Raw genomic sequence first — 23,924 nt, 5'->3', positions numbered from 1 at the left:
TTGTTAGTAATTCATATATCAAAAAATTTTAGCAAAGTGTCCCTTGTTTCTAGGCCATTGAAACTGCATTATATACTCAGTTCTCTACTCAACAATATACTACAACACAAGCTGTCAATCATTAATTATGAGTTTAGATGAAGGAAACTGAAAGATTACGAATATGAATAAATTCCAATTTCAAATATTAATGTAAAAAATAATATTCATTACTGAACTCACAACAAAAAGAGATTTGATTGATGTTGTCATCCTTTTTGTATCATGCCAGTGATTTTTGAGCATTGCTGAAACACAAAAGATACATGGTCAGAAAAAATTCCATTAACACTTTGCGAGTAAAAAACATGTTTTTTTTTTTTTTTCACAAACGATCTAACAACTATTGATAACATATGTGATAACATTTGTGATAACATTATATCATACCTGAATGAGTTAATGCCTATTGATTGTTTTCTTCATTGATAATATTATCATCACCTGGAATTGACAACTGTACAGGGCACCGGCGACGAGTGTGTCCAGTCTCTTTGCAAATGCTGCATTTCCGGCTTGCCCTTGCAGAGGCCCTAGCAGCACCCCTGGATTCTGGAGTAGTGGCTATGCTCGACTCTCCAATGGAGGAAGTCCATTCATTAGGGCAACCAAGACTATTGTGTCCTAGTTCACCGCATTTTCCACATTTTTTTCTTCAACGAGCTTCCCCCATGGAAGGAATCCGACCATTTCTCGGTCTACCCGGTTGTCTTCTTTGCACAGGTGGGAGTATAACCATCTGTCTGACGTACGTTGGAAGAATCCAAGCAGCCTTGTTAGGGAGAGGATTGATGGGAGGTGCATATGCACGTCTGACCCAATCTGCGGTGTAATATGAATGGCAAAGCATATGGTAGTGCACCCTCATGAAACTGTCGCATAAGGCAAAGAAACACATAGTGTTAACATATCACACTAAATTACGAACATAAGACGCAAATAAAAGTCAAACCATGATACCTGCTAACAGCAATTGCATGAAGACATGGCATTTGATCAATGTCCCACTTGCAACAACTACATGTACTCGCAACAATGTCAACTATCCCATCGCCTTCCTTTGCATGTTGCACGAGATATTTGTTCCCTTGTATTACAGGAACTACACGACATCCTCGGTCTAATGTTTCGGCATTCGCCAAATTGACATGTGCCACTGCAGCGGAGGTCACAATGGTTTCGAGTCTGGCAGCTGCAGCACGCCTATCATTAAACCATTTCTGAAGCATATGTCTCAAAAATTCATATGCACTTGTTATAGGCAACCGACGTGCTTTCATCATGCATTTATTGACAGACTCGGCAATGTTGGTGGTCATCATGGAATATCTTATTCTTGGACAATATGCTCGTGACCACTTTTTCGGTCTTGCTTCCATAAATGTCAGGTGAGTCTGAGGATGCATCGATTGTATTTCTGCCAAGTATGTATCACACTCTATTGTGGTGTAGCTGTATGTTGCAAGGTAGAATGCAGTCATCACATCTTTTCGTTGTCTACAACGTTTCTTCAAGTTTTGCTTAAGGTGGAAGAAACAAAAGACATGTGGGACAGAAGGGAAGACACAACTCATCGCATTCGCAATGCTTTGGTGACGATCAGAAACAATGACTAAATCTTCTCGCACTCCGATAGCCTCTCTCAATTTCGTCAAAAACCATATCCATGATCTGTCAGACTCACCATCTCCAAATCCAAAAGCGATGGGATAAATCATTCCCTCCCCATCTTTGCAAGTGGCAACGAATATCACCCCTTTGTGTTCACCTTTCAAATGTGTGGCATCAACGGCAACAACCGGTCTTATGTAAGACTGGAAACCATGAAGCCAAGCTCCGAGTGCAAAAAATGAATATAAAAAACAATTATTTTCATCTGTCTCTATTACCGTGATGCTGTCAGGATTTGTTTCTTTTAACATGTGAAAATATGAGGGTAGTTGCTGATATGATTCATCCGCATTACCATAAGTAAGTATCTTTGCATGTTGTAAAGACCTCCAAGCTTTAGTGTACATAATCTGCACACCATGTTGCTCCAACAACTCCCCCATTAGCATTCTAGGTGTATATTCACTACTCGTCACACTTTCAGAGAACAAACTTCCGATGACAATAGCCTTCACACTTCGAAAATGTGAATCGTAGACATCAGGAGTACACGTGTGACTCGGCATAAATTTCACCACATGCCAAAACGAACAACCAGGTCTGCATCTTGCACGAAGCATAAATTTGCAGTTCACATCCTTGCAACCAGCCTCAAATCGAATTGTGCACGAACGTCTGATTCGATAGTCCATCTTCACATCAACACAATATTGTCCAAATGCCAAAATTAGTTCTTGTTTACTTCTAAAGAGTGCACCCATGTGAAAAAGATCACCCTGGTATGGAATTGACACTTCGGGTCTTGTTTCCTCAATTGCATAATTTTCTACACCAGGAACGATCCAGTTTCTTTGTAAATGGTTGTCCTCAAATTGTGAACCTAAAAATCTTACTTCTGAGTACTCCGGACTCACTCATCTTTCACCACCACCACTATCACTATTATCACCATCGCTATCGTCACTATTATCATCAGTTTCATTATCACAATCATCATTCGTGTCTGGAGCATCATCTGACAAACTGTCCATACCATATGTACCAAAATCATCATTTTGTAGTGGACTATGTGCGGATGTAAATGGAACGGCACCTGAATCTTGATTACCACCACTACGTAGGTTACAAACTACAACATCTTTACAAATCATATCAACATACATCACTTTATATTTTCTGTCATCGCACATAATAAACCTGACACCGTAGTCGTCCTTGATCGGGAACTTGGTAGCTGGAAGTTCGCTTGAGTGTTCTGTTACAAAATGAATGGTGATGTCGTACTTTATTTTATCAATTCCTGTCACCGTGTACACAATCTCAACCAATTGAGTAAAAGTCGTATTTTTGTAAATTCCCGCACAAATCCTATTACCCCCAATATACTTATTATCATTCTATTCCCCGTTCCACACGATAACCAACTACACTAAATCCATTGCTGTAAGATTGAAAGGAGGAAAAAATTAGTCTCACTATTACCATGGATGTAACGGATTCACACACACCCAAATCGGGTTAATTTCCTCATTAAACCAAGTCATAACTATAAGTAAGTAAGTTTATTTGCTTTTTGAGATTTGTATTTTATTTTCTTTTTCTAAAGAGTTGATTTGTACAATTAAATATGATTTTTGACTTATAAACCAACAACCAAGTCATGATAATTTTTCATATGTAGTTTAAGAAAAATATTTAAAAATTTTATGAAAAATATTGGAGGATTTTAACATAACACATTTAGGCACAAATGCTTAAGAAGTGAAATTTTGTTAAATAATATGATAAAATTAAATATATTATATTAAATTATATTATTTTACACTCATATATAATATTAAATTATTTAACAAAATATTCATATTATTTTAAAAAATATATATATAATCGTGCTTGTGGGCTACAAAAATCATAATCGGGCTTAGTGTGGGTAACAAAGCCCTATCGGGCTTAGTGGGGAAACAAAGCCCTATCGGGCTTAGTGGGGAAACAAAGCCCTATCGGGCTTAGTTTGGGAACAAAGCCCGATCGGGTTTTGTTCCCCCACTAAGACCCATCGGGCTTTGTTCCCCCACTAAGCCCGATCAACTGTTATCGCCCACAAAACTCGTTAACGATGTGTAGTTTTGATTTTTTTTTTTCCACCCAAATTAGTGCAGATTTGGAATGATATCTATCAAAATATGTTCTGCCAACAACTACAATCATTCTACACAACCTTAATAAGCAATGTGAACACAAAAATTATTTTAAAAAATTAAATAAATACAAATCGAATAAATACCTTGAGATTGGGTTTGGAGAGAAAGAAACTTGTTGAATGGGACTTCAGTGAGGTCGCTGTAATTGATAAAGAAGATTGAATGACCCAACAAGCAAAAAAATTGAATGTATGAAGAATGACTAAGTTTGGATAGTTTGACAATGGAAAGATAGAGAGTAACATGAATTTTGGAAGAAAAGAGAGAAGAAAGGTTATATGAAAGAGATAAGGGTATTTTGGTAAATGAGACTAAGAACAGTAGGGTTTTCTATTTTAAAATTTCATTAAGAGTATTTTTGGTATCTTACATAAAAGTGGATATAGAGTGTAATTAGTTTGTTTGAATAGTTAAAAACGTTTTTTTTCTATGAAAAGTACAAAAACGATTTTATACATTTGACTTTGGTCAAATGTGAATTCAGCCCTTTGAATAAAGAGATTGGGGATTAATTTATATCAGATATGAGTTAATCATGATGAACCAATACTGTCTATCTTCATTGGAAATGAACCCATATTCATTACAAGAGAGAGATGATAATGAATAGAAGTTGGTTTAGATTTATTGCGGAGAAACCTAGATTTATCACATAAAAGAAAGATAAAGATAGATATATATAATAACGAATCTACAATGGATTGGATTCATCACGGATTAACTTATACGGTTTGGGTTCATCAGATTTATCACATAAGATAGAAAAATAGATGATGAGTCTAAACAATGAACTCAATCACCTATCATCGTAGTATTTATTTAACTATCATTGTGTTTTTAGTGAACTATCACCTCTGTCCAACTATTTAAAAATTTTGATTATTATAGATCTAGAACGATTGTTTATATTTGAAAGTATGGCGAACTCAAACTAGATTTGTGTTTATCATAGAAAAATAAAGACTTACCTGAACATTGGATTATTATGCCATTTAGATTTGGATTATTATAAATCTAGATTTGTGTTGCAAGCATTTATGCCATTTAAAATTTCTAGATATGGGATTCCTATCGCTCGATTATTGTTATCGTTGTTGTTACTATTTTTTTCAACTAAATGACAAAAATGAAATTAATTGAGAGACTTTATAATATAGAAAAAAAATAAAAAATGAGATAAAAGTCTTTAAATATAAAGATGTTTTGATTATTTTTTTAAAGTGAATGAGGTTAACTGATAATATAGTATTAAACTAGTTAATCACCCGTGCGATGCACGGAAGTTCATATGTATTAAATTTATTTAAAATAGACAATCATAATTTTTGTATGTATAAATAAATACGACAATAATAAAAACTTAAGAAGTGAATATAGTAATGTGATACATCTGTTTAAAAAGTTAATACATCTCGAGAGAACTACTATAAATTTTGAAAAACCTCTTTAAAAACTACATTTGTCGTTGAATTTGTCTAGCTCCCATTTTTGTCACAAATCAAAATTTTCAATCCTTTGCGATTTGTAACTCTAGAAACAACTACGTATAATTGTCCGTGACTGAAAACTGGTTTCTTCAAGTACAATCCAATATACGACAGTGATTGACCTTGACTTTTGTTGATTGTCATTGCGTATGACACAATAAGAGGGAATTGCCTCCTTCGTAGTCTGAAGGGCAGCCTAGGGTCAGATGGGGTAAATGTCATCCTTGGAATAAGAACCTTATGTCCAGCATTGCTGCCTGTCATAATTTTTGGCTCAAGAACATGGTTTCCAATTCTTGTGATAACCAACCTAGTGCCATTGCATAACCCCACGGAATGATCTATGTTTCTCAATAGCATAACCGGAGTGCCAACCTTTAGCTTCAATTCATGGTTCGTCACGCCAGAACACCTAATTGCATTTAAAAATTCAAGCGTGTGAAGATCTTGTAAAAGATCAACATTACAATCTGATCTGCAAGTTGTGTCTGAACTTAAGTATGTATTTGCCTCAGTTGCGTTAAGTGAAATCATGTACTCATTGACAGTCTCCACAACATCAAGAGTCGGTGCTAGTATAGCTCTGCCTTGAAGATATTCAGTTTCATTGACATTAGAAGTAAAGTTTGGATACGTGTTGTTCACGATTGAGGCGACAGGATCATCTAATGCATTCAACAACAGGTCATCCGGTATATCAATAACCGCATTATCATCATTCGGACCGCCAATTGTTCCATCCCCTATGCTTGCTATCCATTCAAAAAAAGACTTTAAGTTGATTAAGTCTTCATTAGATTCAACATTTTGGAGCCTCATGTTCTTTGTCCATCTCAATACCTTACAATTTCTCCATAGGTACAATGAATTGATGGTTGCAAGCACGATATCTTGTCTAGTACCTCTTGGAATCACAGGTTATATTTGTCGAAAGTCCCTTCCGAGAACTACTACCTTTCCTCCAAATGGTAATTCATAACTCATTGGGTTACTGAATCTTAGAATATCTCGCATGCTCTTATCCAAACCCTCAAAACAATATTTATTCATCATAGGAGACTCGTCCCAAATGATAAGACTACTTCTGATTATTAACTCTGCAAGAGGACTTCCCTGTTTAATGTTGAGGTTGAATCTTCATTCGAATTTAGTGGAATTGCAAATCTGGAGTGAGTAATCCCTATTGTTACGGCTGCTATTAGTTACAGTACTGAGATGATTTTGAATTGTTGATGTTGAACCACTTAGGGTTGAGTGATTAGACAATGGTACAATAGTGGTTGTCAAGCTAGTTGGAGTGTTTAAACATTCGTCGACAAAACTATTTTTCACTCCGATCCTTTTGGAAGTCACATTGGTAGTTAATCGACTCAGCCCCACTGCTTCGACAATATAACTAATTTTTATTAAATAACCTCTAATTAAAACTATAAATAAATGAATATATGTGCAAAAAATAAAAAAGAAAAAAGAAAAGTAACTAAACTAATACCATTTGTAATATCACTTAGAGGCAATTTCGAAGATGAATCCAAACTTTTTGAAAATAAACCATCACTTGTCAGGGTAGAGGCATTTGTTTTTTTCGTATAATAATCCATGCCATCTGTAGAGATTGAACAAATAAATTAAATGCAATAAAAAATTCAATTTTAAATAATACATTATATCCATATTGAGTAATCAAATTGATTCAATTTATCACTAACATGAGATCACGAATAGATAATTGTTAATTTCCCAAAATTAGGAATACACTTCAAAGCCCAAATAAGCATCCTAAGACAATTGTTTACCAACCTAAATATGAATTATTGTAATTGGCTAAACAGCACATAAGAACATAGTATTAAATTTATGGGATGCTCATTCTATTTTCTAAAATATAAATATTTTTTAATTATTTTAAATCTCAAGTGTAATTTTTTCCAACCTATCGTAAAAACAATTATTATAATGAATATTAACAATTGGAGATAAAGTGACACGAGGATTAAATGTTGACATTGAAAAACTTATTATTCTTTAAAGTACAAGTCTAAAATCACTTAATTCTATATATTTTAATAATTTAATTAATGTGTTTTGTTTTGAATTTTATTCTTGACATGAGATTAACTCAATGAGTTAACAAGATTAAATAATATATAATATTATATATATATTAGATAAAATATAATTATATAAATATAATTTAAATGCAACATACAAAGACGAGATGGGGCAAGACTAAGGTTGTCTTCAACGATTAGCCAAAATCTTTGCCAAGCCAGATTTTTAAGGAGGCAAGCTGATTTCACATATCCAATGTTGCTCACCATCACCAAATTGATAGTGAACTCAAATTGCCACGATAGTTTGGTGATCCAGCTCGTCTAAGCAACTCTCGCATTTTCTCCCCACAATGACCATTGAAATAGCTGGTGCCTTCACAATGATCATCGTTGCAGTTGTCGCCATTGCTGGTGTCAGCAGATTTGTCGTCGAAAGAGGCTCGCGGTTACAATCAATTTGGAGACAGATGATCCTGGTGGTCGGAGACGATGATTAAAAGAGGCTCGTGGTCAGAGAAGACAATCACTTAGAGGCGGAAGGTGAGCATTCGCGGCGACGAAAGGTGAACGGTTGCAACGACAGTTTCGCCAGTGATGAGGTTTGTGTATTTGATTTTGGAATTTTTTTTATTGATCTATGTATTTATTAAGTGATATTGTATATTTTTGCATTTAATTATTGATTTTGTGTATATGTATTTGATTGTTTTGTATATTTAAATATTGATTTGTGTATTTGAAGAAAAATCTAAAAATTAAACTTGATGATTTTTTTTTTTCTGAGCAGGATTGACAATAAATTTAGTTGTGATTTGAAGTAACAAAGGATTTCATTTGAGAAATAATAAATGCATACAAAAATCCTCATATTATTTGATGGGGTGAGATAATAAAAAAAAAAAAACACAAATAATTAGCCTTTGAAATAGTAGTTATTGGATTAAGAAATTGGTAACAAATTGATTTGTGTATTTTATTATTAATTTTGTGTTTTGTTTGATCTATCTTTGTTAAATTTGTTTTGTGTTTGTTTAATCTATCTTTGTTGCTCATTGTGTTGTTTATTGTTTGGGATTTTTTTTTTCTAATTTGTGTTTTGTCTACTCTTTATTGCACTTTATGTTTTTTTATGATTTGTGTTTTTTAGAATATTTGGCTTATTAGTGTCTTATTTTTGTGTTTAATTTGAATTAGATTTCGGTATTGATTTATAGTTCATTTTGAGCTATTGGTGTATTGTTTTTGCATTTAATTTGAATTGGGTTTGAGCATTGATTTAACTAAATTTGTTCTTGAATTTTTTTATTTTTTGTGTGATTTTTTTCTTATAATTAATAAGAGTGTTGATTTAATATCTCTCAATAGTTGTTTCTTTTTGTTTTTTTTTTTGTGTGATTTTTGACGCAAGTTGACCAATTGTCTTTTGTTTGCTATGAAAAGAGATAATAATGAATATTATTACACAAATTTACTCAAACAATGACTAAAATATTCGATGCAAGTATGCGAACGTGGTTACCAGTTTATCCTAATATGATTCATCCCAAATTAGTACCCAAAAAAAGATATGAACAAAAAAAATCTCAATACAAGAGGATTTGATGCTCGTTTTAACATAGTTAAATATTAGTACAAATGCTAGATAGTGACGATCAAACGAAACAAAGGTAATAGAAAATGGTTCGTGTCTATTTACATAAATATAAATAGCTTGAATCTGATTGAACTCCCAATTTGTTGATGCATCATTAGTCTTCAATCTAACTTGCAGTAAGCAAATTCAATGATACCATGGCCAAATGGATGACAAAAATCAAAGTGGAACAATAAAATGAGATAAAATAAATTCACTTATTATCCTTTTATTACTAATATCATGTTGATAGTCATCTTTATTGACATTATCTTTAACTTATTAAAATTTTCAATTTATTCACTTCTAATGCATACAATCAATGTCATCCAACATTCCTAGAAACATATGCTACTCAACCACCATCATCAATCTTGCAATCTCAATATTATTTGGCTATCTTAAATATTGCTCACCAAATACTTCAATTACTACTTTCACGAGTTTCTTCAAATTTTGTATTGTTGTACTTTCGCCAATTCTTACATATTTATCGATAACATCTGCAAGCATCCTTAATGCAGTTGTAATTTTTTTTGGAGCGATGAAAATTCAAGAACTCCAATGGCATCAAATATTTTAACAAAGTATTGATTATATGATTCAATTACTGCTTTAATTCATATAAGTAATGATCGACGTATGTGAAACTTTTTACAAAATAATTGTGGTGGATATGTAAGGGTATAGCAAAATAATCACGATAAAGCCTCTTATAACCTTCAACTCTATTACAATTGATAACACGATGGTTCATCACAGATCTAATGTGGCTTGATATAAAGTTGTGATTCGTAGACTATAAATAGTGTTTAACTATAGCTTAGCAATAGTCTCCCCATCTTCATCATCTTCAAGTTCTTTATAGATCATTCAGATGAATATGCTGATATTGTTGGACATTGTAACTAATGTGAGATTATTAAATGTTGGTGATGACAATATAGAAGTTTGTCTTTTAGATTTATGAGTTGTAATATTTTTGACTAAATGTATTATTTATTTATAAACTGTTGGAATATGGTCGTTGGAATATGATTGGAAATTTTAAATTTATTATTATGGAATTATTTCAAAAGATTTTGTTTAATAATTTTTTTTTAAAAAAATTAGTAAATTAATTTTAAAATATAGTAAATAACATTAAAATGTAATACAGTAATATTTATTTTACTATTAAATTATAATTAAATATTAAAATTTTATATTAACAAAAATGATAGGTAAAATAAAAAAATAGAATTAAAGTTTATTAATAAATAAATGAATTAGAGAATCATATAGAGAATATAATAGGGAGTGTAGGTAGAGCAATTATAATTTATGAGATAAAAAAATATAAAATTAATTATTTATAATAATATAATAGAAACTAAAATATAGAGTAGATTTAGAGAGAGCCTAAAAATTTCATCTCTACCTCATTTTTCAATCAATGAGCTTCAACTATAGAATTATTTTGTTACTCATACTCGTAAATGAGAATTAAGAAAGAATAATAATAAGAGTCATAACTAATAACGATATTATAAATTATGTGTCACATTTTTATTAAAGAAGATGCTAAATAAAATAGATAATAATATATGAACACCTTAATAAGGCGTGACATGACTAATGTATTCATTAAAAAACTGATATAGCTCGGCCGGGCGGGGCAGGGATCAAACTAACTCGACCCGGATAGCCACCATCCGGCCCAATCAAGTAGATGCCACGCTATATCCTCGCTGTTCCTTCTTCCTTCTTCTCTGGTTTTCCCTGTCATCCGAAGTTCCGAACAGGGTCAACAACAGTCAAACCAAAACCGCAACCGGAGGCGCTCAAACTGGTACGATGGAGTTCAGACCCCGAAACTACGCCGCCGAAGACGAAGCCTACTCTTTGCCTCGCGTGCAAGCCGACTCTCATCCTCTCTCCGCCCCATCTCCGTCGCTTCGCCAGGTCAAATTTTAACTTATTTTGGCCATTTACCTTTGAATATCCTAAATTGGCCATCTTCTTTTTCAAATCCTTAGCTGTTCCTTTCTTTTATCGAGTGTTACTGTTATTTGGTTCTATATTCACCGCATACTGCATTCAAATTGCTGAATCGGATTTGGTTTGTAGTATTTCAGCTGAGATTACATCACATTACTATTGATCTCAGCGAACTTCCATGGTTAGGGTTTGTTTATGGTTTCAAAATCTATATTGTGGTTTATGAGCATCGTGAACTGGGGAGTTGTGGTCCGAAACTGTTTTCAAAAGAATCATATCAAAATACCCCCGTCGTAAAAAAATAGCCCCCAATTTCTTCCAGCAAAAACAAAAAAACCGTTGTAAAATAGAATGTTATAATTGTTCCAGTATAACACCCAAAATCATTTGAAAACCGTGCCCTCTTAGAGGGTTTCACTGTCTTCGGTTGCCAAGACATCGACAACAAAGAAAATGAAAACATAAAAATCAACGTTTTCAAAACTGGACTTTACCAGCCGGTTCAACTAGAAAATCCAAGAACTGGTTGCAGTACTGGTCTGGTTTGACCAAGAAACCAGCTGGCTTTTTGTTGAACGGGCCAGTTGAACTGAGACCTGACAAAGCCAGCCCAGTTCAACTGCTGAATCCCCCCCCACCCGGCATACCTTCAACTTGATGGAATGGAGAGACGACTCACCAAGCAGCGAAAAGGAGCTGATGATGTTCCTGTGGCAACAGAGAGAATGTCACACTCCTCTATGGCGAGCTTGCCAGCGGGGTGGAGGTGAGGACAAGGCCAAGGCATTTTATGGGAGGGAGAGAGGGAGGAAGGTTTGCAAACTAAGAGAGAGATAGAGATGTTTGCAACCTAAAAGCTAGAAAGAGATATCTTGGGAGGGAGGGGGTTTGCAAACTGAGAGAGAGATAGAGATGTTTGCAAACTAAAAGCAAGAAAGAAATATCTCCAAGTGAAGATAAATGTGTTAGTGCATTTATGAATCAACATTGGGGCAGTAAATAATGATGACAATGGAAAAAGAGATATAGGAGAGAGGAATGGTCGAATTGGAGTGAAAATCCCGAGGTTGGAGAAATATTTTGTATGCATTATTTTTTTAATCTGTTTTTAAAGTTTGTGTTTGGTCTGGTTCACCTAAAATTTGGAGTTAATTGTAAAATTATGTGATGATATTTATCATATTTTCAATTATTATATACTTCTTTATTTGATAAAAATACTTTATAGTTTGACCCTAGTCCGACTATTGACCCCTTACCATCTTACTTTTCCAGTTTGATACGCACATATGGCTTTCTGAACATTGATAAAAAAACATAAGCAAACAAGCCCACACTTTTGAAAAATCACGAAGGTGTATGGACATACATAGATAAACACACACATATATATATTTACACACACACACACACACACATATATAAAACTCACATTGATGACCTTTCCTTATTAGTTTAATGTGAAATTTTATTTGTCTCTTATCACTAGGTCAGAGAACTTTGGTATTGTTATTGGATTATAAATATTTTTTTTATAGTTTTTCAACCTCTGTAAGTGCAGTTGTGATATTCAAGTTTTCCTATTGTTGCTTTAATTTCTCAAATGTTGGTCATGAAACGGAAGGAGAAAAGTCGAAAAACAGAGAGAGAATTTTTGAGAAATATTATTGAATGAATTCAACCTCAATAACAAATAGAAGTGAAGTTAGATTATATACTAGCCATAACTGCCTCTTACACATCTATACATCAACATTTAAAAATAAACTTAATCCTCTACAACTACAAATACAAACTAGTAGTACAATCAACCAATAACAACATAAGAGATTACACAAGAGTATTGTATAGCAATAACAACTATACTATGTCAGCACAATCTCTTCCACATGCCCCTTCAATTTGGACTTCCCCGAGATAGTATCTGTAGCTGCTGATTGTTGATGAGTGGGGGGAACTTTAAGACCAAGTTTATCATATAAAAATCAGAACCTATCTTTAGGCAATCATTTTGTGAATATATCAACAACTTGATGTAAGGAAGGAATATATCTAATCTCAACTGCACCACCTTCAACCTTCTCTCTTACAAAGTGCACATCAATTTCTATGTGCTTGGTTCTTGAGTGGAAAACAGGATTTTCAGCTATACATTTTGTTGCCAAGTTGTCACATCAAAGAATAGTAGTATGTAGACATGAAAACCCAAGCTCATAAAAGAGCGATTTCAACCATAAAATTTCTGCCACTCCTTGAGCTAAAACGCGATACTCAGCCTCACCAATAGATCGTGCAACAACTGTTTGTTTCTTAGAGCTCCAAACAAGTAGATTATTTCCAAGAAAAACACATAAACCACTAGTGGAACGTCTTGTGATCTTGTAGCCTACATGGTCATCATCGGTATACACATATAGTGGCAAGTCAGATGAGGATGGAGTAAAAACCAAAGCTAGGCCAATGGTTTCTTTAAGATACTACAATAATCTCTTACAAGCCAGTCAATGTTGATCCTTAGGAGAGTCCAAAATTTGACTTAATTTGTTCACAACAAATGCTACATTAGGTCTGGTGTATGTTAGATATTGAAGAGAACTCACAATGGTTTGATAAAGAGAAGGATTAGAGAACAAATTTCCTTCATCAGTTAAAGAAGTGGTTGCACTCATAGGAGTAGCACACAGCTTGCAGTCAGACATTGCAGCCTTTTTCAGTAAATCTAGGGTGCATTTAGATTGAGTCAAATTAAGGCCTGTCAAATCCCGATAAGCCTGAACCCTAGAAAATAGTTCACTGCACCAAGTGTTTTTAGAAAAAATTGAGTATCTAACTCACAAATACAATCATGTAAAGCAACAAAATCTGATCTAGTGATCAAAATATCATTAACATACACCAACACAAACAACACAAACTTGGGAGTTCTTTTGATGAATAAAGAAGCATAAAAAATTGCCCTCACAAAATCCCAATCCTTAAAGCTGATCTCAACTTAGTATACCATGTTCTCGGAACCTGCTTGAGGCCATAGAGAGATTTCTTTAAACGACATACATGAGAAGGAAAAGACTGATCAACGAATCCCTCTGGCTGCATCATAAAAACTGCCTCATTGAGATCTCCATTGAAGAAGGCATTATTCACATCAACTTGCTGGATATCCCAGGCAAAAGTGACAGCTAAAGAAAATAACACCCGAATCGTAGGAGGTTTGATTACTGGACTGAAAGTTTAGCAAAATCTATTATTGGTGTTTGGAGAAATCCCTTTGCAACTAGACGAGCCTTGTATTTTAGGATAGAACCATAAGATTTATACTTAACTCGGAACTACCACTTACAATCAATAAGATTCATATATGAAGAAAACGGAACAAGATCCCAAGTATTGTTCCTTTTTAAAGCTGAATGTTCCTCCTTCATGGCTTTAATCTAATTGGAGTCTAAGAGAGCTTCTTGAACAGAATTGAGCTCTAGAGAACTCACTAAGGCATGAGGAGAAGTAAGGGAAAACTGTCGTGCTTTAGCTCTAGTAAGCATGGGATGAGTAGATAGTGCTGGAGCAGCCTTAGCTGAAGTAGGGTTAGATGCAGGAAGTGATATAGGAATTGGTGCAACAAGAATAGAGGAAGAAGATGAAGGTTGCTTAGGAACAACAGAATTAGAACTGGTGGTAGAAGAGACTAGGGAATCAGTTGGTGCTGCTTGAGGTGAATGACTAGATTTGGCTAAAGAAGAAAATGAATTCAAAATAGCAGTGGGCAAGCCCATGCTAGACACTGACTGAGGAGTATGAGATTTAGAAAATAAATGTGGAAAAGGAAACTCCTTAGGATTAAAACAAACATGTCTTGACACATAGACTCTACCCGAAGGATGCATACATTTGTATCCAGCCTGTATATGGTTGTAACCAAGAAACACACATTTTGTTGAATGAAAATTGAACTTGTGCTTGTTGTAGGGTTTGAGGTAGGGAAAACAAGCACAACCAAATGGCTGCAACTATATATAACATGGCTATTTGTTATAAAGTTTCTTAAAGGGAGAAAGAAATTTAAGTGGTGAGGCTGGTAACAAATTTATAGTGTAGATAGCTGTTTGAAAAGCCTCTACCTAGAATTTTAAGGGCATATTAGCATGGGCTAAAAGGGTTAGACCCATTTCAGCTATATGTCGATGTTTTCTTTCAGCAACACCATTTTGCTGGTGTGTATAGGGACAGGTAAAATGAGGTTGAATGCCACAGGTGCCTAAATAGGGTAAAAAGGCTTTAAATTCTCCACCATTGTCAGTTTGAAGGGCCTTAAGTTTGAACTGATATTGCAATTCAGCAAACTTATGAAAAGTCTGAAAGATGGATTGGGCTTCGGATTTAAGTTTCATTGGATACAACCATGCATATCTAATAAAAGCATCCACAAACACAATGTAATATCTATAACCCCCAACAGAAAGAACAAGAGAAGGCCCCCACAAATCTAAATATACTAATTCCAAGGGATGTTTAGCTGTGATTTGACAATTTGCAAAAGGAAACTGATACATCTTTTCCAATTTGCAAGAATCACAAAAAGAAAGATCAGCAGAGGAACAAGGAATGTTGATTTTATTTAGAACATGTTGTAACACTCGAAATGAAGGATGTCCCAACCTAGCATGCCATTGTTGACAGACCCTATCAATACAAGCTAACTGCATGCTAGGTTTATTGGAAGAAGACAAAATTTGTCTATTACAATTGTTCAGGCTAGTTATAAATGATTTAGGAAATTTTGGTGAGGAAACAATAGTAGAAGAAACAGAAACAACTGATGATGCAGCATGCACAAATGCTGGAGCCAGCTGATAGAGGGGCCATTTTTAAGAGTTCCCCGTAGTAGCACCTTGCCCAAATCCTTATCCTTAATCAAGCAAAAATTAGAGTGAAACTCAACAATGACATTATGATCATAAGTGAGTTGAGATACACTAATTAAATTCTTTGTCATGTTAGGAACATGAAGAACTCAAGGTAAAGAGATTACAAAGGTTGGATCAGTTTGTGTAAACATTTTGCTAAGACCAACATTAGCAATAGGAAGCATCTTACCATTGCCTATTGCCACTTTATCACTGCCACCATAGGGAGTATGAAGAGAGAGATTATTCAGACTGGAGGTGATATGGTTTGTAGCACCAGAGTCTACACACCAGGAGTTATCACTAGGTTGATAGGTTGAAGGCTGATAGGATGAAGAAGAAAGTTGTGATTGATTGTCCAAAGGTTGGGTGGAGAAACCATAATGAGTCTCTGGTGCAAACCCTAATTTTGTTAAGAAAGCTCCATTAGCCTCATGAGAAGCCATCAAAGCCTGAGATTGAGAATCACTTCCACCTCTACCAAAGGAATTTCTTTGAAATTTTTTGTCAAACCTATGGTAGCATTTGTCAACAAGATGTTGAAGTTTCCCACACAGTTGACAATAAACTCTTCTGCCATAAGATCGACCTCTGCCTCTACTTCCTCTAGAATCGTTTCCTCGGGAATTGACACCATTCCTACCAAGAAAACCTCATTGACCAGTGTTACCATTATTACCTCTATTTACTTGTGAGGCAAAGTTGACATTCATGGTTGCATTATCAAAATTATGAACAAAAGACAGATTAGCTACATTTTTCGTAGCTAACCGTTGCTCGTGCATCAAAAGCAGGTATTGAACGTTTTCTAGGTTTATGTTAACCTAGATCTCACCCTTATATGATCACTCAAACACTCAAATGAAATCTCTCCTTAATTCGCAAATGACCAGCAATCAGAAAACAAATCAAGAACCACACAACACACAAGAATTTACCCTGGTTCGGTCTTAAAGAAGACCTACATCCAGCTTGGCTTTCGCCCCTACTTTCTCCACTATCTTGAATGTTAATACAAGATTACAAAGCACTCAAACTCAACTCTCACCTAGCCCAAAAAACCTGAAAGCTATATAGAGTTGATACAAGAAAGATATACACTCTTTCTCACTGCTTAATCTTATCCCAAGACAGCTCGCTAACTCACAAAGAAAGCATACATAAAGTCTTCCCCTCGGCCTCTATTTAAAAGCAAATAAGGCGGGAGACTTCAACCTGACCGACTGCCGAAAGAGCAGTTACAACAACCTCGGTCAGCCCTAGAAAAATAATAAAATCCTTCTAGAAATACAGCAAAAACATTACATGAAAATATCCCTACTATTACAAGCCCTAATCTAGAACAAATGCTTTAACAAATTCTCCACCCATTTGACTTGATTAGGCTTCTTCCGAATCCAGCAATCTTCAGATTCCTGCTAGCCCTAGCTGAATAATCTTCAAACAATGGTGAAGCTTGGCTGCTGGAACTGATTTTGTAAACATATCTGCTGCATTATTTTCACCTGCCACTTTGGATAAGAAAACAGATTTATTTTCAATCATTTCTCTTATAAAATGAAATCTAACATCTATGTGCTTTGTCCTTTCATGGTGAGCCTGATTTTTAGATAAATGTATGGCACTTTGACTATCACATAACAAGGTTGCTTTAACATCTAAACCTAGGAGTTCACTAACTAAACCTTTAAGCCATATAGCCTCTTTAAAAGCTTCCGAAAGGGCTATATATTATGCCTCGGTTGTAGACAAAGCTACAACATGTTGGAGACTTGATTTCCAACTAATTGTAGAGTTCTATAATCTAAACATCCAACCAGATGTGGACCTCCTCTTATCTATATCAGCTGCATAATCTGCATCTGAATAACCTAGGATACTAGGTTGAACTCCTATCTTAGCACCACCATATGTTAGAACATGATTTAGGGTTCCAGCTAGATATTTAAGCATCAATTTCACTGCATTCTAGTGAACTTTCCCTGGATTTGCCATAAATCGGCTCACAACACTCATAGGATGAGCTAAATCTGGCCGAGAACATACCATGCTATACATTAGGCTTCCTACCGCACTAGAGTATGGGATATGACTCATTTCCTTCCTATCTTCCTCACTTTTAGGGGACTGGTCTAAAGATAATTTAAAATGAGGTGCAAAAGGCACACCAATTGCCTTTGCATTTGACATTTTAAACTTGGATAAAACCTTGGCTAAATAGGACTTTTGAGATAGGTATATCTTCCTATGTTGAGTGTCTCTAGAAATTTCTATTCCTAGAATTTTCCTAGCTTCACCTAACTCTTTCATTTCAAATTCAGCTTTTAATCTTTGTTTTAGAAGTTGGATTTCTTGGTGGGATTGACTTGCAATGAGCATGTCATCCACATATAGGAGTAAATACACTGAAATGTTAGGGAAAACATGCTTATAATACACACAACTATCATAGGAACTTCTCAAATACCCTTGGCTAATCATAACCGTGTCAAATTTACGGTACCATTGCCTTGGGGATTGCTTAAGTCCATATAAGGACTTCTTAAGCAAACATACCTTCTCCACCTCTCCTTTAGCTTCAAAACCCTTAGGTTGATCCATTAGAATCTTCTCTTCTAAGTCCCCATGGAGGAAAGCAGTGGTAATATCCATCTGCTCTAAAATCAGATTTAAGTGGGCTGTTATGGCTAAAAGAACCCTTATAGATGTATGCCTCACAATAGGAGAGAAAACTTCATTAAAATCAATGCCTTGAACTTGGGTAAACCCCCTAGCAACCAGCCTAGCCTTATACCTAGGCTTAGGGTTAATTCTTACCCCTTCCTTGATTTTATATAGCCACTTGCAGCCTACAATGCGCTGCCCCTTTGGTTTTTCAACCAATTCCCAAGTCTGATTCTTATTCAAAGAATCTATTTCAGACTTCATGGTTTCTTGCCATTTTCCAGCATCCTTAGAAGACATTGCCTCTTCATATGTGAGAGGTTCTTCCCCTCCTATTTCGGTTGCACTGGTAAAAGCATAAGCTACCAGATCAGAATAACCGAATCTCTTGGGAGGTTTTCGGACCCTAGGTTGCCTATCCCTAACAACACTATATCCGTCCAAATTTGATTTATCACCTAAGCTGGAATCTGCATCACTGTCTTCCTCAACTTCATCATGATGGGAAGGTTCTAGGGCTTGATCCATAGCCTGATCATTTTCAAGGTTATTTTCCTTAAACTCATATGCAGTTTCGGATGGTTCTGGGGTATCTTCTGGGCTAACACCTGGGATTTCAACTTGGACAGCTTCTTTATCCTTTTCTTGACAATGCTGAGATTTAAGGTTGCTAAACTTAATGGTAGAAGACTCATCAAATGTCACATCCCTCGTGACTATAGTCCTAGGACCATCTAATTCTAGATTCCAAAGCTTATAACCCTTAACCCCGGAGGGATAGCCTAAAAATAGGCATTTCTTGGCTCTAGACTCTAGTTTCCCTTGTTTTACATGGGTGTATGCTAAACATCCAAAGATTTTAAGGTGTGATAAGCTAGGTTTGTGACTTGTCCACCTTTCATATGGCGTTTGGAAGTTAATGGCTGCAGAGGGTGATCTATTAATGATATGAGCTGCTGTAGACACAGCCTCACCCCAAAATGCTTTTGGCAAACTTGCATGAAAGAGCATACATCTTACTCTCTCTAGCAAGGTGCGGTTCATCCTCTCAGCCAACCCGTTTTGCTTAGGGTTTCCGGGGGCTGTTAAATGTCTAACTATGCCTCCTTCCTTGCACATTTGATCAAAATCCCTATTGCAAAACTCTAGCCCATTATCAGTCCTAATAACTTTTACTTTTCTGCCAACTTGATTTTCTACCATTTTCCTCCAAAACTTAAAGGATTCAAAAGTATTATCCTTAGACTTTAGAACATATACCCAAAACATTCTTGAGAAATCGTCTATAATGGATAGGAAGAATCGGGAGCCCCCATGAGTCATGGTTTGAGCTGGGCCCCATAGGTCTGAATGAATGTAATCTAGGGGTGCCTTTGATGAATGGATGGCTGTTTTGCTAAATTTGATCTTAGCTGCCTTCCCATAAATGCATGATTCACATTTTCCTAGGTCTAGGGATTGACCTATCTCTAATATCCCTTGTTTGGCAAGTTCCTTGAGCCCTTGCTCACTAATGTGTGACATCCTTAGATGCCACAACTTTGCCTTATCATGGGAATTAAAACTTACACTAGCAGCTTCACCACTTAGAGTGGTTGCTTGTAGAAAATATATTCCATTTCTTAAAGCAGCCTTCATGCATACTAGGGAGCCTTTATGAATTTTAATTACTCCACCCTCACCCTTGTACTTATATCCGCATCTATCCAATTCCCCAAGAGAAACCAAGTTTCTCTTAAGGTCTGGGACATACCTTACTGCAGTGAGGGTTCTATGTGTCCCATCATGCATCTTTAATTTTACATCTCCTACCCCTTGGACCTTACATTCAAAATCATTCTCTAACAGAACCTTTCCCCCATTAATTTCCTTGAAGTTTTGGATCCATTGCTTTCTAGGAGTCATATGGAAGGAGCAGCCTGAGTCCAAGACCCAATCTTGGCTGTCATAATTGTCACTAACAGTTAGTGCATCAGCACTATCATAACCGGTACCACATACATTTACCCCACCATCAAATTTTTCCTTTTCGGCGTAGTCCTTCTTCCTCTTAGGACAATGCCTCTTAATGTGATCCTCTTGTTGACAATAATAGCACTTAATCGGCCCTTTTCCATTCTTAGATTTAGATCTTGATTTACCTTTGTTCTTAGAGTCTTTCTTAGGATTTCTAGACCTTGCAGTTAATGCATCTGCTGGAGATGATTTGCTATCCATTTTTATCCTCAAATCTTTAGAGTTTAAAGCCCCTATAACATCTTCTAAAGAGAGTTTATCCCTACCATGCTGAAGGATATCTACAAAATTCTCATAGGACTTGGGTAAAGAATATAGGAGAACTAAGGCTTTGTCTTCTTCTTCATACTTAACATCTATGTTCTCTAGGTCTAAACATAGCTTGTTAAAGTCATCTAAATGATCCTGGAGTTTCTGGTTTTCATGCATCTTGAAATTAAAAGACCTGGCTTTGAGAAATAACCGGCTGGAGAGGGTCTTCTTGAGGTATAGATCCTCCAACTTCTTCCAAACTTCTGCCGCAGACTTCAGCCTAGATACCTCCCTGAGCACTTTATCTCCAAGGCTCAGAATAAGAAGGCTATAGGCCTTCTTCTTAATCTGCACCCGCGCCTCACTCTGTTCTGCGGTTAGGGCTTGGAGTTCTTTCCCGGTTGATTCTCCCTTTTCTGCTTGTTCTTGTTCTAGCGCCTCTTCCAGTCCGAGACTGCAGAGCAGTGCCTCCATCTTGATCCTCCATAGGCCGAAATCATTGCTCCCATCAAACTTGTCGATATTTGACCGAGAAGCAATCGACGCCATTTCTTGTTTTTCCTGAGATTGCCTTCTACGACTTTAGATTCTTGAGGCAATGATCCAATCCAGAGGTGACCAGCTTTGATACCAAGTTGTTAACCTAGATCTCACCCTTATATGATCACTCAAACACTCAAATGAAATCTATCCTTAATTCGCAAATGACCAGCAATCAAAAAACAAATCAAGAACCAATCAAGAACCACACAACACACAAGAATTTACCCTGGTTCGGTCTTAAAGAAGACCTACATCCAGCTTGGCTTTCGCTCCTACTTTCTCCACTATCTTGAATGTTAATACAAGATTACAAAGCACTCAAACTCAACTCTCACCTAGCCCAAAAAACCTGAAAGCTATATAGAGTTGATACAAGAAAGATATACACTCTTTCTCACTGCTTAATCTTATCCCAAGACAGCTCGCTAACTCACAAAGAAAGCATACATAAAGTCTTCCCCTCGGCCTCTATTTAAAAGCAAATAAGGCGGGAGACTTCAACTTGACCGACTGCCGAAAGAGCAGTCACAACAACCTCGGTCAGCCCTAGAAAAATAATAAAATCCTTCTAGAAATATAGCAGAAACATTACATGAAAATATCCCTACTATTACAAGCCCTAATCTAGAACAAATGCTTTAAAAGTTTATATCATCCATTTGATATGTAATTAAACTGACCACAACATCATAATCCTCATCTAATCCATGCAAAATGGACATTTCCCTGTCCCTGCAATTGTTATTGAGTAGATTTATAGCCTTTGCAGACGCTTCCTTTGGAACTCCAAGGCCTCCCTTATCGCCTGGAAAGATGTTTGTAAGCCTAAATGTGAGGGCAACTTGGGCCTTAAGCATCTTAAAAGCTGGAATTCTGGGCTGCTTGTCAAGAACCTATGGGACATTCATCGAAAAAAGGACACTTTGTGGGTTCAGTGGATCCATAAGGAATTCTTGCATACGGCTTCCATTTGGCAGAGGCAGATCCGGAATGACGACTCCCCTCTGATGAAAAGGATGATGCTTATTAGGGATGCCATGTGTGAAGTGCGAGGGTCAGCGGAGGTTGCCAAGATCCTACTTGAGAGCTGGGCCAATGGTCCTACTTTTGATGTTCATGCTGCCTATGAGTTCTCTTGGCCGAAGCGGCATGTCAAGGTTTGGGTGAAGACAGTTTGGTATCCCTGCCTTGTTCCTAAGCATGCCTTCATGTTATGGTTATGTGTTAGGTCCAACATCCTAACTTGTGACAAACTCTTATTTTTGGACATTGACCGCACCTGCTCCTTGTGTAATGGGGCTGAGGTATTTGTCGGCCATCTATTTTTCCGTTGCTCGGTCAGTTCGGCAGTCTGGGAGCATATAAGAACGTGGTTTGGCATTTCTAGAGCCATGACTTCGATCCCTAGTGCCCTCAAATGGTTGAAGAAAGATGCCAAAGGATCCTCTTGGATATGTAATGCTAAGAAAATTGCCCTTGCTTGTTCGGTCTATCAAATATGGGCAGCAAGGAATTGCCTTATTTTTGATAATGTTCAGCCTTATGTGGAGGGGCTCATTCATAGGATTAAAACCTTTGTATACAAAGTAATGTTTACTATGTATCCTCATGTTTTGGTCCTTTTGATAACCTAGCCATAGGCCTATAGTTTTTGGATGTTATCCATGGTTCCTGGGTATGCCCAGTCATTGTTTGTACATTTGATCATTTATACATATTTACCGATTCGATCAAAAAAAAAAAAGGGGGGACATTAACAGGTCCTTTTCATTTAAAGGTTCTCCACTGCTAGAGAATGATTTAATAGTTTTGATCTTCAAGATATAATCATTCACTGACATATCGTGTTTCTTAATAGATCTAAGTTGTTTTAACTGAAAAGATCTAGTGACTGTTTGTTGAGAATAAAGACTTTCAAGAGTAGTCTATACCTTAGCTGTTGACTCACAATGTATTACCTGACCAAGAACCTCCTTGTCTATCGTCGAAAATAGCCATCCTAATAAGAGCTAATTAGATCCGATCCAATTTAGGAATTCTGGATTAACAATAGGCTCGTCATTCTCAGAAGAGATATATTTCGATCGAACATCTGTCTTGTTGATAAATGACAACATATCAAAAGCCCTAATTGTGGCTAGGACTTGCGCCTTCCAATACAAATAGTTGCTTGAATCTAGTTTTGTAGGAACGAAACTAAGATTCTTAGCAATTGAAGAAAAATCAGACAAGGATGTAGAGGACTATGAAGAGGATGAGGTTGAATCGCGATAAGCCATGGACCCTAGTCGAGGCTCTGATACCATGAAACGGAAGGAGAAAAGTCGAAAAACAGAGAGAATTTCTGAGAAATATTACTAAATGAATTCAACCTCAATAACAAACAGAATTGAGGCTAGATTATATACTAGCCTTTACCGCCTCTTACACATCTTATACATCAGCGTTTAAAATAAACTTAATCCTCTACAGCTACAAATACAAACTAGTAGTACAGTCAACCAATAACAACATAAGAGATTACACAAGAGTATTGTATAGCA

At 36.0% G+C, this 23,924-nt stretch overlaps 3 protein-coding genes across 3 annotated transcripts in view; 1 reads left to right on the top strand and 2 right to left on the bottom strand.

The window, feature by feature from the left end:
• Nucleotides 1–694: 694 nt before the first annotated feature.
• On the bottom strand, nucleotides 695–2,411 carry LOC127811189 (uncharacterized). Its single transcript, XM_052350895.1, has 3 exons — nucleotides 1,339–2,411; nucleotides 1,000–1,242; nucleotides 695–911 (listed from the first exon to the last, which is right to left on the bottom strand). Exons 1-3 carry the CDS (start codon nucleotides 2,409–2,411, stop codon nucleotides 695–697), a joined length of 1,533 nt encoding a protein of 510 aa, XP_052206855.1.
• Nucleotides 2,412–2,564: 153 nt separating this feature from the next.
• LOC127811188 (uncharacterized) lies at nucleotides 2,565–6,157 on the bottom strand. Its single transcript, XM_052350894.1, has 3 exons — nucleotides 5,461–6,157; nucleotides 2,848–2,950; nucleotides 2,565–2,763 (listed from the first exon to the last, which is right to left on the bottom strand). The coding sequence occupies exons 1-3, from the start codon at nucleotides 6,155–6,157 to the stop codon at nucleotides 2,565–2,567; spliced, it is 999 nt and encodes a 332-aa protein (XP_052206854.1).
• Nucleotides 6,158–10,737: 4,580 nt separating this feature from the next.
• LOC127811403 (uncharacterized) overlaps nucleotides 10,738–23,924 on the top strand; it is a 65,576-nt gene continuing 52,389 nt past the window's right edge. Inside the window, exon 1 of the mRNA XM_052351228.1 lies at nucleotides 10,738–10,969. Within this exon, the coding sequence (XP_052207188.1) occupies nucleotides 10,862–10,969 (108 nt within the window). The 5' untranslated portion in view covers nucleotides 10,738–10,861. The remainder of the gene's footprint in view (nucleotides 10,970–23,924) is intronic.

This window comes from Diospyros lotus, chromosome 10 (assembly GCF_014633365.1).
Source record: "Diospyros lotus cultivar Yz01 chromosome 10, ASM1463336v1, whole genome shotgun sequence".
NCBI lineage: Eukaryota > Viridiplantae > Streptophyta > Magnoliopsida > Ericales > Ebenaceae > Diospyros > Diospyros lotus.
The sequence above is the reverse complement of the archived record's forward strand: the minus strand, read 5'-3'. Positions and strand labels throughout refer to the sequence as shown.